The sequence below is a fragment of the Dendropsophus ebraccatus genome, chromosome 1 (genome assembly GCF_027789765.1).
Source record: "Dendropsophus ebraccatus isolate aDenEbr1 chromosome 1, aDenEbr1.pat, whole genome shotgun sequence".
Lineage (NCBI taxonomy): Eukaryota > Metazoa > Chordata > Amphibia > Anura > Hylidae > Dendropsophus > Dendropsophus ebraccatus.
The window spans coordinates 142,737,402-142,754,076 of NC_091454.1; the positions used below are offsets into that span (position 1 = coordinate 142,737,402).

A 16,675-nucleotide genomic window follows, 5' to 3' on the forward strand; every position below is an offset into this window, starting at 1 on the left:
TGTCTATAGTTGCTCAATGCTTCCCCACTTCCTTCTTGTTTTAGAAGTCTGAATGCTTTTTTCTTATAATTATCATAGGTATATAGTTGTGCAGTTTTAGCCCTCCCCTTATATTTCCTCTGTGTCAGTACAGTAGCTTCCTGCATCATAATGATACATGAGTTCATGTCTGTGACACATCTTCCTCCTGAACACTGAACATAACCAAAGGGTAAATGCGCCCTTTAGTGCAAAAGATGAATGTAAAACAAAATGTTGTGTGACTCCACAGGGTTTTACCAACATGGCCTCTGTGGTGACCTGCCCCACTACCAGCCCATCCTGTATAGACAACATGGCCTCTGTGGGGACCTGCCCCATCCGGTATAGACAACATGGCCTCTGTGGTGACCTGCCCCATCCTGTATAGACAACATGGCCTCTGTGGTGACTTGCCCCACTACCAGCCCATCCTGTATAGACAACATGGCCTCTGTGGTGACCTGCTCCACTACCAGCCCATCCTGTATAGACAACATGGCCTCTGTGGTGACCTGCCCCATCCTGTATAGACAACATGGCCTCTGTGGTGACTTGCCCCACTACCAGCCCCATCCGGTATAGACAACATGGCCTCTGTGGTGACCTGCCCCACTACCAGCCCATCCTGTATAGACAACATGGCCTCTGTGGTGACCTGCTCCACTACCAGCCCCATCCTGTATAGACAACATGGCCTCTGTGGTGACCTGCCCCACTACCAGCCCCATCCTGTATAGACAACATGTGTGTTATATTCCGGTCCGCACCCGGACCGTAGAGACTATGGAGAGGACATAGTGAGGCGGGAGGCGCAGCTGCTGTGAGGACGCGTCGTCTAGCGGTAACCTCCTCGTGCACGTCCCTCAGAATAAAAGCGCGCCCCCGAGCCGCCGTACCTCCACATCACGTGACCAGCCCCGTGACACAAACATACAGGAACCCAGCTGATACCCGCATAACAGTGACCCGGAATAGCGCTGTCCCTCACCCCCACACACCCTGGCGGGCGGCATGGCTCCGGCTGGAGCTGATAGTAGCGCATAAGCACAACACTGTCACACCACCGCAGTATGACTGACAGCCAATAGTAGCCCGGTAGAGACAGGACGTTGTTATAAGCGGGCGCCTCCGGACACCCATGCTGCAGGGGCACAGCCTCCCGCCCCTCCTCGCCTCCTCACTGTCTCGCACACTCCTGAGCGGCTCTTCCTCGTCATGTTGGAGTCTGTGGTGGCAGATCTCCTGAACAGGTTCCTGGGGGATTACGTGGAGAACCTGGACAGGTCTCAGCTGAAGCTGGGCATCTGGGGGGGTAAGGAGCCGTCTGCTGCTGCTGCTGCTTGTGTCTGTCCGTCCCGCCCAGCTGTGCTGTGACTGTAGGCCGCGCTGTCAGCCCTGCCGGGCTATGTGTACTCACCACACAACTTATGTGTGACGGCACCATGTCTGTCTGTCAGTGTATGAGGAACATGTGGGGGAGATGTCCCAGGCCTCCCTGCTGATGGGTGATGTGTGAGGGATGGGCCTGGATAGCAATAGTGATGTATACAAAGGTGGATACTCCCTGTTCCTGCATGTGATACAGGTGTATGTGGGATGCTGTACTATATACGCTACATTGTGTGCTATATATATATGTATACTTTGTTACATTAGGAGGGTCAGTGACTGGTGGGACTTGTTTTTTTATAGTCTGTACAGTTGGATGTGACTGCAGTTCTGCTCCATTTCATCATACAGTTACCTTGCACCTCAACTCCACTGCGAGGCATCTGCCACCATCCACTGTATGTGTCCTGGTTCAGCAGATCCTCTGATCGGCATTGGTGCTGTGAGTGGGCACCCTGCCCCGGCTTCTCCACTGGCCTTAAATGTTAAAATCTCAGAATGCCCCTTTTAATGCAGGAACCACCTCTTAAAAGGGGTTATCTAGCGCTACAAAAAATGGTTCAGAGACGGACCTTCTCTTGTCTCCAGTTTGGGGGGGGGGGTGAATGCACCCTTAGGGTCCTATTACACGGAGCGATTTAAAACGATAAACAATCGCAAACAAGATTGCTTATCATTAACCTGAAATCGTTCAACATATTATACAGAACAATGGTCGTTAGTTACGATTGCTATTGCGATCGTTACTGTGATCTTTTATTCCCTCTAATCCCAGCAAAGCAATGAACAATGTGCAATTACAATGAACAATTGGTGAACAAATGCGAAACTTGAGCGAACGAATGTGGAATTACAGCGAACGATTAACAATAATTTTCGGTTCAGATCTAAATCAACGATGAACGACATACGAACGATTTTTCCATCAGTGCCTGCAATTACACAACGTTTATCGTCTAAATTTGAATGATGATGACTCCTAAGATGGCCGTATACATTAGACAGTCAGCTGAACCAACCTATTTTGTCTGTATCTACTGATCATCTAATCAGGTGTGTACTGATTCTTAACATGGGAAAAAAGGTCAGGCAGTTGAATGTCAACATGCCCGATTGTCCATTCCCGCCAGATACAAGCCTCCACCAGGGGTCTGTATGGCATAAGGGATTAAAAGATACATTTACACTTTTTGTATTGAAAAAGATTAACCAAATTAGGGTATGTGCAACTACAGAAAATCGGTGGAAAACTTTTAAGCCGATTCTGCTGTGCTCCCCCCTTGAAGTTCCGCCTGTTCCATAGGCTCCGCCGTCTGCCCAAAAAGTTTACATGAAATTGACATTCTTTGGGCAGACGGCATAATCTACATAAGCATAGAATGAAGCCTATGGGACGGGCGGAACTTTAAGCAGGAGTGCTGAGCGGCGGAATCCATTGGAAGTTATTCGCATGGATTCTGTAGTATGCACATATTTTAAGGTCGCATTCACACGTTCCGTGTTCTGCTCGGAACACGGACATGCAATGCATATAATGGACTTCCCTCCCGCCCGGGCAGCATCTGTGATAAGATGCTGTAAGCGGAGGAACTGTATTCAAATGCACTGCGCTGTAATGACAGCACCGTGCAGCTGCTTTATTACAGTGCAGTGCATATGAATACAGTTTCCCCGCTCACAGCATCTTATAGATTCCGGACGGGAGGGAAGTCCGTTACATGTATTCCACATCTGTGTTCCTTGCAGAACACGAAGTGTGTGAATGCGGCCTAATTTGGAGAAAAGTGATTTGTAACATAGAGTGAAAGGGTACTTATCATCACTCGTGCTGTCTGACCCATCAGGTGCGGTTCCTGGTGGCTTCTATCTACATTAATTTATAGATCTGTCCATATATACAGAAAATGAAAGATTTATCAACCAAAGCTGATGGGGTTGGAAAGTGCCAGGAAGCATGATAAGTTCCCTTACAATGCAGTGTAAATTTCTAACAAATAGTTTAAGGAGTGGGCTGAGAAGGTGAGCACACTCCATACATCGCGAATGTCGGCTTTTGAGTCTCAAAAAAAGGGATTTTTTTTTTTTGTCTGAAGCAAATGCTTTATAGCCCACAAAAGGGTTCTTTGCAAATAAAACATTTTTCGGATGTATGTATCCCAAATTACTTGCTGAAATATGGACATATTTTGGCCCAGAAGGTCTCCCTTGCATTTATATATTTATGGCGGTAACAATTACAGCTGTAAAATTACTCATTGTGTGAACAATGAGCTGAGTATTGTGGCATTTGTTGAGACGTGGGCTGTTAACATAGTCCACGTGTAAATGAACTGGGAGACCTAATGGTATAGTAGCATTATATTAGGAAATGGTTGTTTGTGCAATCCCTAATATATATTTATAGGATCACTGCAGGTAATCCTACTCTTCTCAAATCTTCGTTTCCAGATGGATTCATTGAAGTCACAATGAGCAGTGCTTATTTCTTTTGGCATGCTGGTTTACCCCAATTTACTGCGTGTCTACCCTGAGGGACTATAGTCATGAGACTGGCTTGTCTCCAACGAATAGCTGACATGATTATATAATATATGACTCTAAAGCCTCTTTATAAAACTGAACAGTAAATATCCAGACAAAAGACGCTTCTTAGAATTTTTATAGCCCAACAGTAACCTAATCTTGCTGTATGAAAAATATTGAAGCCAGATTACAAAAGTTTGTTTGCATGTGTCTGCAGGCCTTTGTTGGCAGCCCCTTTGTGTGTATAATAAGTAGTTTGTGTCCAAAGTACACAGGTGGTGCTCCAGAAGAAGACAGAAAAAAACTGTCAGCGTTACCTCTTAATAGTTGTTGTCCCACAATGGACTTGTATTGCCTGTCTGCACAGTAGGCAATGCCTCTTGAGGTGTTACGGCCACTAGAACAGTGCTTCTCAAACTGTGAGGCGGGCCTCACCAGTGAGGTGCCCCCTATTTGTTTGTGAGGCCCTGCTGAGGAGCCAGTCTTTTTGCTATTTGCAGAAAGTTCCATTTCAACAACATTATTAATTTATTTTGTACTTAAAGGGGTACTCCAGCGGGGGGGGGTGCACTTTTTTGCTCATCTCCCCGATCCCAGCGGCGGGTCCCACATCGCGGCACTCCGGTGCCCAGTTCCCGGCCGCTTCCTGGTGTCTGACGTGGGCCTGGGACGTGACGTCTCAGGTCCGCTCAGCCAGTCAGTGAAGGAGACGGGAACCAATTCAAGTCCGCTCAGATCCCGCCTCCTTCACTGACTGGCTGAACGGACCTGAGACGTATCATCTCTGGCCCGCGTCAAACACCAGGAAGTGGATGTCTTTTTCCTCAGCCACCTCCTCCCTGGTCCCAGCAAAAAAGTGCCCCCCCCCTCACGCTGGAGTACCCCTTTAATTTATTAGCATATAGAGCTTGGGAGACAGGTGAAAGGTAGCCCTAGCATTATTCTGAGCTTTTAAATGGACTTTCACCACAGATGGCATTGCCTTGGTCTGTTGGGTGAGGCATTTTGCAAATTGCAACAACGGACGTGACCTATGCTAAACATACGTTGTGTGAACATGGCCTATAGCTGTATCAATGTTTTCCAGGAGTCAAATGCCAAATGTTCAGGTTTTCACAAACCCAAACTTACTGTAACTTTGCTTATCTTGTGTTTCCTTAAAGGGGTAGTACAGCGCTAAGAAATTATTCACAAAATAACACACATTACAAAGTTATACAACTTTGTAAAGTGTGTTATGTATGTGAATGGCCCCCTTCCCGAGTTCCCCGCCCGTGTACCCGGAAGTGTAGTGCAGTATACATACCTGATCCGTGTCGACTGACCCCGTCAAAGACGTCATATTCGGGAGGCCGGCCGACCCGCTCCTGCCGTCCCTCATGCTGGCCCCCCCTCTGCCGCGTCATAACTGTGCTCAGCCACGATTGGCTGAGCACAGTTATGCTAAGCCAATCGCGGCTGAGCAGCTGATGACGCGGCAGAGGGGGGCCGGCATGAGGGACGGCAGGAGCGGGTCAGCCGGCCTCCCGAAGATTTCATCCCTGTCAGAAGACGGCGGACAGGGGTCGACACGAATCAGGTATGTATAATGCACTACACTTCCGGGTTCACGGGCGGGGAACACTGGAAGGGGGCCATTCACATACATAACATACATTACAAAGTTGTATAACTTTGTAATGTGTGTTATTTTGTGAATAATTTCTTAGCGCCGCACTACCCCTTTAACATCCTTTCTGCACAGTCAGCAGTAATGAATTATCAGCCAGCAATCCATAACTTTTTATATTTTTGTGTATACAGTCTGCATTGCTATAAAAAGGCACTCCTGTGTATTGTTACATTGCCATCATTGAGCTTCCCACTGGCAAAACCTCTTTGCTTGTAGGTCTTAAGCTTTATACATATACATTCTGACCATGTTCAAAGGAAGAAGGCAAAAGGAGGCACTCACCGTATAAAAATCTTTCTTTATTTAATCATCTTCATAAAATCTCCGGTCAGAGTGTGTAGCAGACGGCGGAGACGCCGCTCAGCAGCTGAAAGTGTGACAGCTGTTTCCCGCGCGCATGCGCGATTCTTCAGACACTCCTTCACCCACTCACGTCTGCTCCTAAATAGCTTTCAAGGAAGCAGGTGTGTGGACGCAAAAAACAGGTAATACGTAAACAATACAGTTAAAATCAATTGCTGTGAAGGTACAGATTCTCATATGGATACAAAAGGTAGAGATAGCATTCATAAAAACATACTTAAATCAATGCGTTCATTAAGACCACAAGCGCTTTGTGCATTAGTTTGTAGAATAATTCTTGCTTCTTTTTGTAATAGTATTTTATTCACGTCTATGTTATTTTTTCGGAACTCACGTACAAGACCCAGAAATTTTAGCTGGTTTACATCACCATTATGTACAGTATCTATGTGATGTATTAATCTTGGAACGCCTTTCTTTGTTCTTATGGATCTTACATGTTCGGAAAACCTTTTATTTAAAGCCCTGGTGGTCTTTCCAATATAAAATAGACCGCAACTGCATGTGATAGCATATACAACATTTTTGGATCTACAACAGATCATGTCATTTATGTGAAAAAATACTCCACCGAGTTGTATGCTTTTGCATTCATGAAAATGACGGCACCAGTTACAATTTTTACATTTATAATTGCCGGCCGGCAATGTTTGATTTAACCAGTTTTTGGTTGATTCTTCATGTTTGGTACTACTAAAAGAACTTCTGACCAAAGTATCTTTAATGTTCTTACAACGGCGGAAGGAACCTTTAATGTAAGAACATTAAAGATACTTTGGTCAGAAGTTCTTTTAGTAGTACCAAACATGAAGAATCAACCAAAAACTGGTTAAATCAAACATTGCCGGCCGGCAATTATAAATGTAAAAATTGTAACTGGTGCCGTCATTTTCATGAATGCAAAAGCATACAACTCGGTGGAGTATTTTTTCACATAAATGACATGATCTGTTGTAGATCCAAAAATGTTGTATATGCTATCACATGCAGTTGCGGTCTATTTTATATTGGAAAGACCACCAGGGCTTTAAATAAAAGGTTTTCCGAACATGTAAGATCCATAAGAACAAAGAAAGGCGTTCCAAGATTAATACATCACATAGATACTGTACATAATGGTGATGTAAACCAGCTAAAATTTCTGGGTCTTGTACGTGAGTTCCAAAAAAATAACATAGACGTGAATAAAATACTATTACAAAAAGAAGCAAGAATTATTCTACAAACTAATGCACAAAGCGCTTGTGGTCTTAATGAACGCATTGATTTAAGTATGTTTTTATGAATGCTATCTCTACCTTTTGTATCCATATGAGAATCTGTACCTTCACAGCAATTGATTTTAACTGTATTGTTTACGTATTACCTGTTTTTTGCGTCCACACACCTGCTTCCTTGAAAGCTATTTAGGAGCAGACGTGAGTGGGTGAAGGAGTGTCTGAAGAATCGCGCATGCGCGCGGGAAACAGCTGTCACACTTTCAGCTGCTGAGCGGCGTCCCCGCCGTCTGCTACACACTCTGACCGGAGATTTTATGAAGATGATTAAATAAAGAAAGATTTTTATACGGTGAGTGCCTCCTTTTGCCTTCTTCCTTTGAACATTTATATTGATGCTTGCACTGCACTCATTCAGGAAGAGCACCCCGTCTTTTGCCGTGTTGCCCGCTATATTACAGAGGCTTGCAGAGTTAAAGGTTGTGCCGGTTTGCTTTCTCTCTACTCAGAATCTCTTACATTCTGACCATACCTTCGTAATTCTTGGGGCATAGTCAAAACCACTCCCTCACCCTCATGTGGCTACCCCTCTACTACATGTGAGCAGCCAAACGATAGTGGCAAGTCACTTAGTACTTTATACCAACAACTCAACACATTTCATACCGTGTTATGGAGTTATTGTGCCGCATGATTCACGCACACATTGTGATTCACTTATGCATATGCGAGTAATCATCCCCATGATGGGTAAATAGGACTTTTTATGTGCCCACCTGGATTTTTCACTGTTGCCCAAAATACTCTTTTAATTTCTGCATCTGTCTGTCACACACATACATACATGCAGTCATAGTGTACACGCAATCTGCTGCAGTCATAACGCATACACACACTCACACGCAGCCTTCTGCAGCCATAGCACACGCATACACGCACCCTGCTGCAGTCATACCACATTGAAGAAAAACACACAATCTTCTCCCAGAGAGAAAATACCACACTTAAGACAGAGTTTACTGCTACACTACTTATGGCTTCTCCTCTTCCTTTTCTATATTACACAGGATATCTTTATATTACACTGCTGCTGAAATATAATCATCCAGCATCCAGGAAAAGACCAGCACAGATCTCCCCCCCCCCCCCCCCCCCCCCGCACAATGGACTCTTCCAGCTCATAAACAAACTGCCAAATAGTGACCGCCAACTTTTCCCCCGACCCCCCCCCCCTCCCCCCCCTTATCTAATAGGGCCAGTATTATATTACTGATATATGGATGAAACTAAATGTATGTGAGAGAGGGTTTTTCTAGTTTTAATAAATAATGTCCTAAGATTGATAAAACATAAACATATTGATGAGGAACATTTATAATATTTATATAAAAAAATCAACTATAAAATTTTAAAAGATTTTTTTTTTTTTTTTTTTTTTAAGCTTGAGTCAGTACATTTTTTTCCGACTCCACAGCCCTGAAAGTAGGCTAGCATGTCTTATACATGCAATTATTATATTGATCAAAAGGATTACCAGCTTAAGTAGATGGCAAAGAGCCATTGTGAAAGCTATACTAAGAAAGTATGATGTTGCTAGTTTTTCTGGAAAAGTGGTCACGTGTGACAAATTTATTATACATTAACCCCTAGCTGAACCAGTCAGTTATAGTACTTCTCGGTAGGAGGTTAGTTTCAGCACCAGGACGTATATATACTTAACTACTTCTGATGCTCAACGTGAAAGGGTGAAGATTTCAAAATGGGGTAAATTATGCTGGTTTCTAGTATACAGTCCTCTAAAATATACTCTAAAACTGAACTGGTGCCTAAAGAATTTCTGAGTTTGAAATTTTCATGAAAATTTTGAAAATTGCTACTAAACGTTTATGACCTCTAACATCCTAAAAAAGTTAAAGCATGTTATAGATATGTTATAGATATGAATTAATAAATAATTTATGTAGTATTACTATTTTCCTTATTGGCAGAGACTTTTAAATGTACAGAAATGTTTTTTTTTCCCTTTTAAAGTATCAATCCAAATGTACCACTAGCATAAACATTCATCCCCCCCCCCCATTCCAATAACTCTCCCTCTTATGCTACAGATTCCCCCCTCTCCCTTCTCTGTCTCAGCATAGCCCTGAAGCTAAGGGGACCATTATCCATTGCTCCACCCCCCCGTGCACGCATATTACACAAGTCCTCTGTTTACTGTGCAATGTGGTGTGCGAACTGACCAATTAGGGAGAAGAACTGCATGATGGGAAATGTAGTTTCCAGGCCCGCACCATCTTGGTTATAGATCAGCTATTAGAAAAACTTGTAACTCAGAAACGGCAGCAGCTAGAAAGACGAGAGCTCAAAATACACAGGTGACTTGGTGAGTAAGAACAGCTAGGGTTGGGAGCATTTAATTTTTTAGCTCTTGGGTGGGTGATTATTGAACGTGTGCTATTTTTCACCAAAGAAGTAGGAGATTATAGCCGGTGAGAATGGCGTATTTAACCTCTTAAGGACGCATTACGTACCCGTACGTCATGCGTCCACAAGAGGTGTTCAGAGCGGGGCTGCGGTCCCTGGTGCCGCGTGGAGCCCGGGGCCGCGGCTATTAGCGGGCATGGTCTGATTGCCGTGCCCGCTAATTCAGTAATCGGATGCAGCTGTCAAAGTTGACAGCTGCATCCGATTACTGTATGCAGCACTTCCCTGGTGTCTAGTGGGGGTGGATGGCTCCTCCAGGACGTTGTCCCGGAGGAGCGATCCACACATCCTGCTCCGGCCGGGGTCTCCGCCAATATGGCGCTGATCCCGGCTCGGCACTCGGATGCTTTCGGGTGCAGCAGCAGAAAGCATCTGAGTGCCGATCTCATTGATCTTTGCTGTATAAGTATACAGCAAAGATCTCAATGAGAGATCAGTGTACTTATACTAGAAGTCCCCCAGGGGGGCTTCTAGTAAAAGTGTACAAAAAAAAAAAAAAAGTATTGTTATAAGTACAAATAAAAGTCAGAATCATCCCCCTTTTCTCATAACCGTAGCGACCAATAGAGTATACATGTATTATGTTATTAGTGACCGCCGATACGGATTTTTACGGCGATCACTAATGGGCTCTATTCTGCTGCCATCAGCTGTTTATGGCAATGGCGCAGAATAGTGCAGCGGCGCCGGTAATGTCCGCAGCCCCCTCCTCTCAGCTATCGGAGGTAGCTGAGGGGTTGGGGTAGAATGTGGGGTCAGTCCCGGCCAGTCCCCTCACCGGCGATCGCCGTTATTACCAGGATAACGGCAGCCACCGGTAACGGGCATTGCCAGCACAGCTGAACGCTTTCATCTCTTCTCACAGTGAATCCACAGTGAGAGGAGATGAAAACATGTCCCCCCCCCCCCCTGTCCCCAGAATTAACCCTAGTGACCTGGTCACTGACCCTCCCCTCACTGGGCGGCCATCTGATCCTAGATGGCCGCCGCCATCATTGTGAACAGACTCTGTTCACAGTGATGGATTCCTAAAAATGATCAAAGTTCCATTCTCTCCACCACCGGAGTTGGCAGAGAGCATGGGGCAATGATCGGGGACCACCCGGTGTGGTCTTAGTACAAGCGATCAGCGGTATATACTATATACCGCTGATTACTTGTTCCAAATTGTGCCGGCACTTTTTTACCCCTGTCACCAAAGTCAAAAGCCGCCCCGGATTACCCGTAACCCCCCCCAGACAGCCGGTCGCCACCCCAGATTGCCGGTCGCCACCCCAGATTGCCGGTCGCCACCCCAGATTGCCGGTCGCCACCCCAGATTGCCGGTCGCCACCCCAGATTGCCGGTCGCCACCCCAGATTGCCGGTCGCCACCCCAGATTGCCGGTCGCCACCCCAGATTGCCGGTCGCCACCCCAGATTGCCGGTCGCCACCCCAGATTGCCGGTCGCCACCCCAGATTGCCGGTCGCCACCCCAGATTGGCAGTAAACACCCCCAGATTGCCCATAACCTACCCAGATTGGCACAGACTGCTCGTAACCACCCCAGATTGCCCATAACCACACCAGATTCCCTTTCGCAACCTCAGATAGCCAGTAAACACCCCGAGATTGTCCATTACACCCCAGATAGCCAGTAAACACCCACATATTGCCTGTAACTAAAATGACACTCCTTCCCTTCTGAGCCCTGCAGTGGTTTATGCCCACGTATAGGGTACCGTTCTACTCAGGAGAACCTGCGTTACATATATTTGGGTGAGTTTTCTCCCCTGTTCCTCGAGAAATTTCAAACTAAACAAACATGTTATTGGAAAAATTAAATTTTTTCATTTTTGAATACTTTCCTCCAATACCTGTGTGGTCAAAATGGTCACCACACCCCAAGATGAATTCTTTGAGGGGTGTACTTTCCTAAATGGGGTGACTTTTGGGGGGGGGGTTTATTCTGCTGACACTACAGGGGCTCTGCAAACGCACCTGGCGCTCAGAAACTTCTTCAGAAAAATCATGCAGTGAAAATGCTAATTGGCACTCCCTTCCTTCTGAGCCCTGCTGTGTGCCTATACAGTGGTTTATGCCCACATAGGGGGTACCGTTCTACACAGGAGAACCTGCGTTACATATATTGGGGTGAGTTTTCTCCCCTGTTCCTCGTGAAATTGAGAAATTTCAAACTAAACAAACATATTATTGGAAAAATTCTATTTTTTCATTTTTACCGTCTTCTTTTGAATACTTTCCTTTAATACCTATTGGGTCAAAATGGTCACCACACCCCAAGATGTATTCTTGGAGGGGTGTACTTTCCAAAATGGGGTGACTTTTGCGGGGGTTCTATTCTGCTGACACTACAGGGGAGCTGTAAACGCACCTGGCACTCAGAAAATTCTTCAGCAAAATCTGAACTGGAAATGCTAATTGTCGCTCCTTCCCTTCTGAGCCCGGCTGTGTGCCCATACAGTGGTTTATGCCCACATATGGGGTACCATTGTACTCAAGCGAACCTGCGTTACAAAATTTAGGGTGCATTTTCTCTCATCTTGCTTATGAAAATGAGATACTATAATCTTAACAAATATATTATTGGAAAATTTCTATTTTCCATTTTTTTCCGTCCTAATTGTGAATACTTTCCTCCAGCCCCTGTAGGGTTAAAATGCTCATTATACCCCTAGATTAATTCTTTAAGGTGTCTAGTTTCCAAAATGGGGTCACTTATGGGGGTTTACAATATACAAGCCTCCTAAAAGAACTCGTGCCTAAAAAAATCAGTTTAAAGAGGACATATTCATAATGTGACTTACTAACAATTTTTGTCATGTGACTTTCTTTTTTTAGAAGCAAAGAATTTCAAAGTTCGTAAAGTGCAAATTTTTCATGATATTTTGATGTTTTTCACAAACAAAACACAAGACAGTGACCAAATTTTGCCACTAACTTACGAAAAAACTGTCTCAGAATCGCTAGCATACGTTTAAGCATCACTGAGCTATAAGAGCATAAAGTGAGACAGGTCAGATTTTGAAAAATGAGCCTGGTCATTAAGGCCCAAATAGGCTTGGTCCCTAAGGGGTTAGAAATAAAAATTGCAAAAAAAAAAAATAATTTATTGCCCTCAATTTGTGTTTGTAGCCTTTATAAGGCTGGGTTCACACTACGTATATTTCTGTCAGTATTGTGGTCCTCATATTGCAACCAAAACCAGGAGTGGATTAACCCCTTAAGGACCAGGGCAATTTTGATTTTTGCTTTTCGTTTTTTCCTCCTTGTGCATAAAAGGCCATAGCAGTTGCATTTTTTCACCTAGAAACCCACATGAGCCCTTATTTTTTGCGCCACTAATTGTACTTTGCAATGACAGGCTGAATTTTTGCATAAAGTACACTGCAAAAGCAGGAAAAAAAATTCAATGTGTGGTGAAATTGAAAAAAACCCACACATTTTGTGTTTTTAGTGGATGTGTTTTTACGCCGTTCGCCCTGGGGTAAAACTAACTTGTTATATATGTTCCACAAGTCGTTACAATTAAAACGATATGTAACATGTATAACTTTTCTTGTATCTGATGGCCTGTAAAAAATTAAAACCATTGTTAACAAATATACGTTTCTTTAAAATCGCTCCATTCCCAGGCTTATAGCGCTTTTATCCTTTAGTCTATGGGGCTGTGTGAGGTGTCATTTTTTGCGCCGTGATGTGTTTTTTCTATCGGTACCTTTATTGCGCATATACGACTTTTTGATCGCTTTTTATTAACATTTTTCTGGATTTGATGCGACCAAAAATGCGCAATTTTGCACTTTGGGATTTTTTTTGCGCTTACGCAGTTTACCATGCGAGATCAGGAATGTGATTAATAGTTCGGGCGATTACGTACGCAGCGATAGCAAACATGTTTATTTATTTACTTTTATTAATAACCTGGGAAAAGGGGGGTGATTCAGACTTTTATTGGGGGAGGGGGCTTTTTACTAATGACAACACTTTTTTTTTTTTTTTTTTACTTTTACACTTATACTAGAAGCCCCCCTAAGGGACTTCTAGTATAAGTGCTCTGATCTCTCATTGAGATCTCTGCAGCATAGGTATGCTGCAGAGATCCATGAGATAGGCACTCGTTTACTTCCGGCTGCTGCAGCCGGAAGTAAACTAGTGCCGAGTCGGGGACGGCGCCATCTTGGAGCGGTCCCCGGCCGGCTTCAGTAACGGAGATCGCGATCTCCCCACTAGACAGCAGGGATGATGCTGTAAACGGTAATCGGATGCAGCTGTCAACTTTGACAGCTGCATCCGATTACAGTATTATCGGGCATGGCGATCGGACCGTGCCCGCTAATACCTGCGGTCCCGGGCTACAAGCGGCACCCAGGACCGCCGCGCTCTGAACATCCTTAACGACCGCAGGGCGTAAATATACGCCCGCGGTCGTTAAGGGGTTAAAAACACAGGCTCTGTCCACACAATGTTGAAATTGATTGGATGGCTGCCATATAACAGTAAATAACGGCCATTATTTCAATATAACAGCCGTTGTTTTAAAATAATAGCAAATATTTGCCATTAAATGGCGGCCATTCAACATTGTGTGAACAGAGCCTTTCTGTGTTTTCAATCCACTCCTGGTTTTGGTTGCAATATGAGGACCACAATACTGACTGAAATATACATAGTGTGAACCCAGCCTTAAAGTGAATTTAGAAACGCCCAAAGTCTAGTTTTACTATAGCTGTTGCATCAGACTTTTGTCTCAAAGGGTGGGATTTATTAAAGGGGTTATCCAGCACTACAAAAACATGGCCACTTTCTTCCAGAGACAGCCCCATTCTTGTGTTCGGCTTGGGCGGGGGTTTGCTGCTCAGTTCCATTAAAGTGAATGGAGCTTAATTGAAAACCACACCTAACCTGGAGACAACAGTCGTGTTGTCTCTAAAAGAAAGTGGTCATGTTTTTGTAGCACTGGATAACCCCTAGACGACCTAGGACGTACCGGAACGTCCTGGAAGTCTGTCCCCAGACGACCCTGGACGTACCGGTATGTCCTTAGCTATGAAGCTCGCTCTGGAGCAATCAGCAGCCGGCACCTCACTGTTAATGACACACTGCAGCGATCGCACTGCAGCGTGACATTAACTCCTTAAACGCTGCGATCGTGGCCGCGGCGTTTAAGTGTGACAGGGGGAATCCCCTGTCACTTACCGATCGGGACCCCCGCAGTGTTACCCGATCGGTAAAATGGACCGCTGGAGGTCTCTCACCTGCCTCCGTGCGGTCTGATCGGCGCTCTGTTCTCTGAGCCTGCACAGGCAGGCTCAATGAGCAGAGCGCCAATAAGACTGATCAATGCTATGCCTATGTCATAGCAATGATCAGTGTGTAAAATGAAAGTAATGTATGTACAAGTCCCCTAAAGTGACCTAAAATGTATAAAAAAAAGTTAAAAACACCAACACACTACCACAAAACCCATTATATAAATAAAACATATAAAAATAAATAAGTAAATATATAATATACCGTAGTGTGCGTAATTGTCCGATCTATTAAAATATAACAAGTGTCATTGTGAACGGCGTACACAAAAAGAGGGGAAAAAAGCGCGCGGATTACCGATTTTATGTTACATTATATATTAAAAAAAATAAAAGTGATCAAAACGTCCTATCTTCACAAATATGGTATTAATAAAAACTAGAGATCATGGCAGAAAAAAATGACACCCCATACAGCCCCGTAGGTGAAAAAATAAAACTGTTATAAGCGTCACAATAGGCCCATTTTATTAATATTTAATTGCCACAAAAAAGGATTTCATTAAAAAAAAATATATAACATTAGAGAATCTGTGTAACCTGCATATGGTTGTGTTCTGACTGACCTATAGAATAATAGTATCATGTCGCTTTTACCATTTAGTGTATTACGTAGACACAGGAACCCCCCAAACGTTACCATATTGCATTCCTTTTTACGATTTCACCAATTTCTATCTTCATAAATAATATATTTGGGATTCCGTCATACATGTTATGGTAAAATGAAAGACGCCATTACAAAGTACAACTATTCCTGTAACAAACAAGCACTTACATGGCTTGTAGATAGAAAACTGAGAGTGTTAGAGCTCTTAGAAGGGGAGGAGGGAAAAACGAAAGCGCAAAGATCAAAATTTGCACGGTCCACTGGGTCATTTTGGGCCTGGTCCTCAAAGGGTTAAAAGTGACGTCTGACATATTTTGTGACAAATCTGTGCTGTTTTTTTGTTGATGTATGCCATGTTATCCTGATGGACAGGCAGGGGACTCGTCTGTAGTTGTTTTAAGTTAAGTTTGTAATGTCTAAAAATTGAACAGTGTGCGTAAATTCTACCCAAAGTGTCTAAATTTTAGACAGAATTCCAATGCATTATACTTGGTTATCTCCATCAATGGGATTTGCTCCTCATTTGTAGAACCATCTGCATCTAAAGCAGGAATCCTAATCAATTACATGGTAAGATTTGTTAGTGTCTTCTTAGCTGACAATTTAGTCATTGTGTCATAGTTCCTAATGGGAATTTTGGTCTGGGAGTCTGAATGGTAATTACTACTAGAAGAAACTTTCTGTATGCTGCATGTAATTACTTACAATACGCATGTAACTATTCAGATCATGTGCCGTCTATATAAGTTTTACACTTTTGCCCTAGAATTCATTGTGCAAAATTTCATTGTGAACTGATGTTAGTGGCAGATGTGGTTGATGCCTGTGTGAACATACCTATATATAAGTCCTATAAAAACTTTATTTTATTAAACATGGCCTTTCTGGGGTTACTTTAATGTTCTATAAAAGACTGCAGCTTAAAGCCCATTGTAACCCTAGAACGGTGTAAACTCTTGGTGGGTTATGGCTGCAGTCAGTAATGTGGGGGGGGGGGGGTAAATGGTGTGAAGAGTGGTGACAGATGGCAGCTGGGACAGATTGCAGCAGGTGAGTACCATTTTTTTTTTTTATATATATATAT

General features: G+C 43.9%; 1 protein-coding gene across 2 annotated transcripts in view; it reads left to right on the forward strand.

The window, feature by feature from the left end:
• The first annotated feature begins 941 nt into the window (after positions 1 to 941).
• The window catches only part of VPS13C (vacuolar protein sorting 13 homolog C), a 212,683-nt gene continuing 196,949 nt past the window's right edge, over positions 942 to 16,675 (forward strand). For both annotated transcript variants that reach the window (XM_069980827.1, XM_069980821.1), the window contains exon 1: positions 942 to 1,333. In XM_069980827.1, coding sequence (XP_069836928.1) covers positions 1,237 to 1,333 — 97 coding nt within the window. In that variant the 5' untranslated portion in view covers positions 942 to 1,236. The remainder of the gene's footprint in view (positions 1,334 to 16,675) is intronic.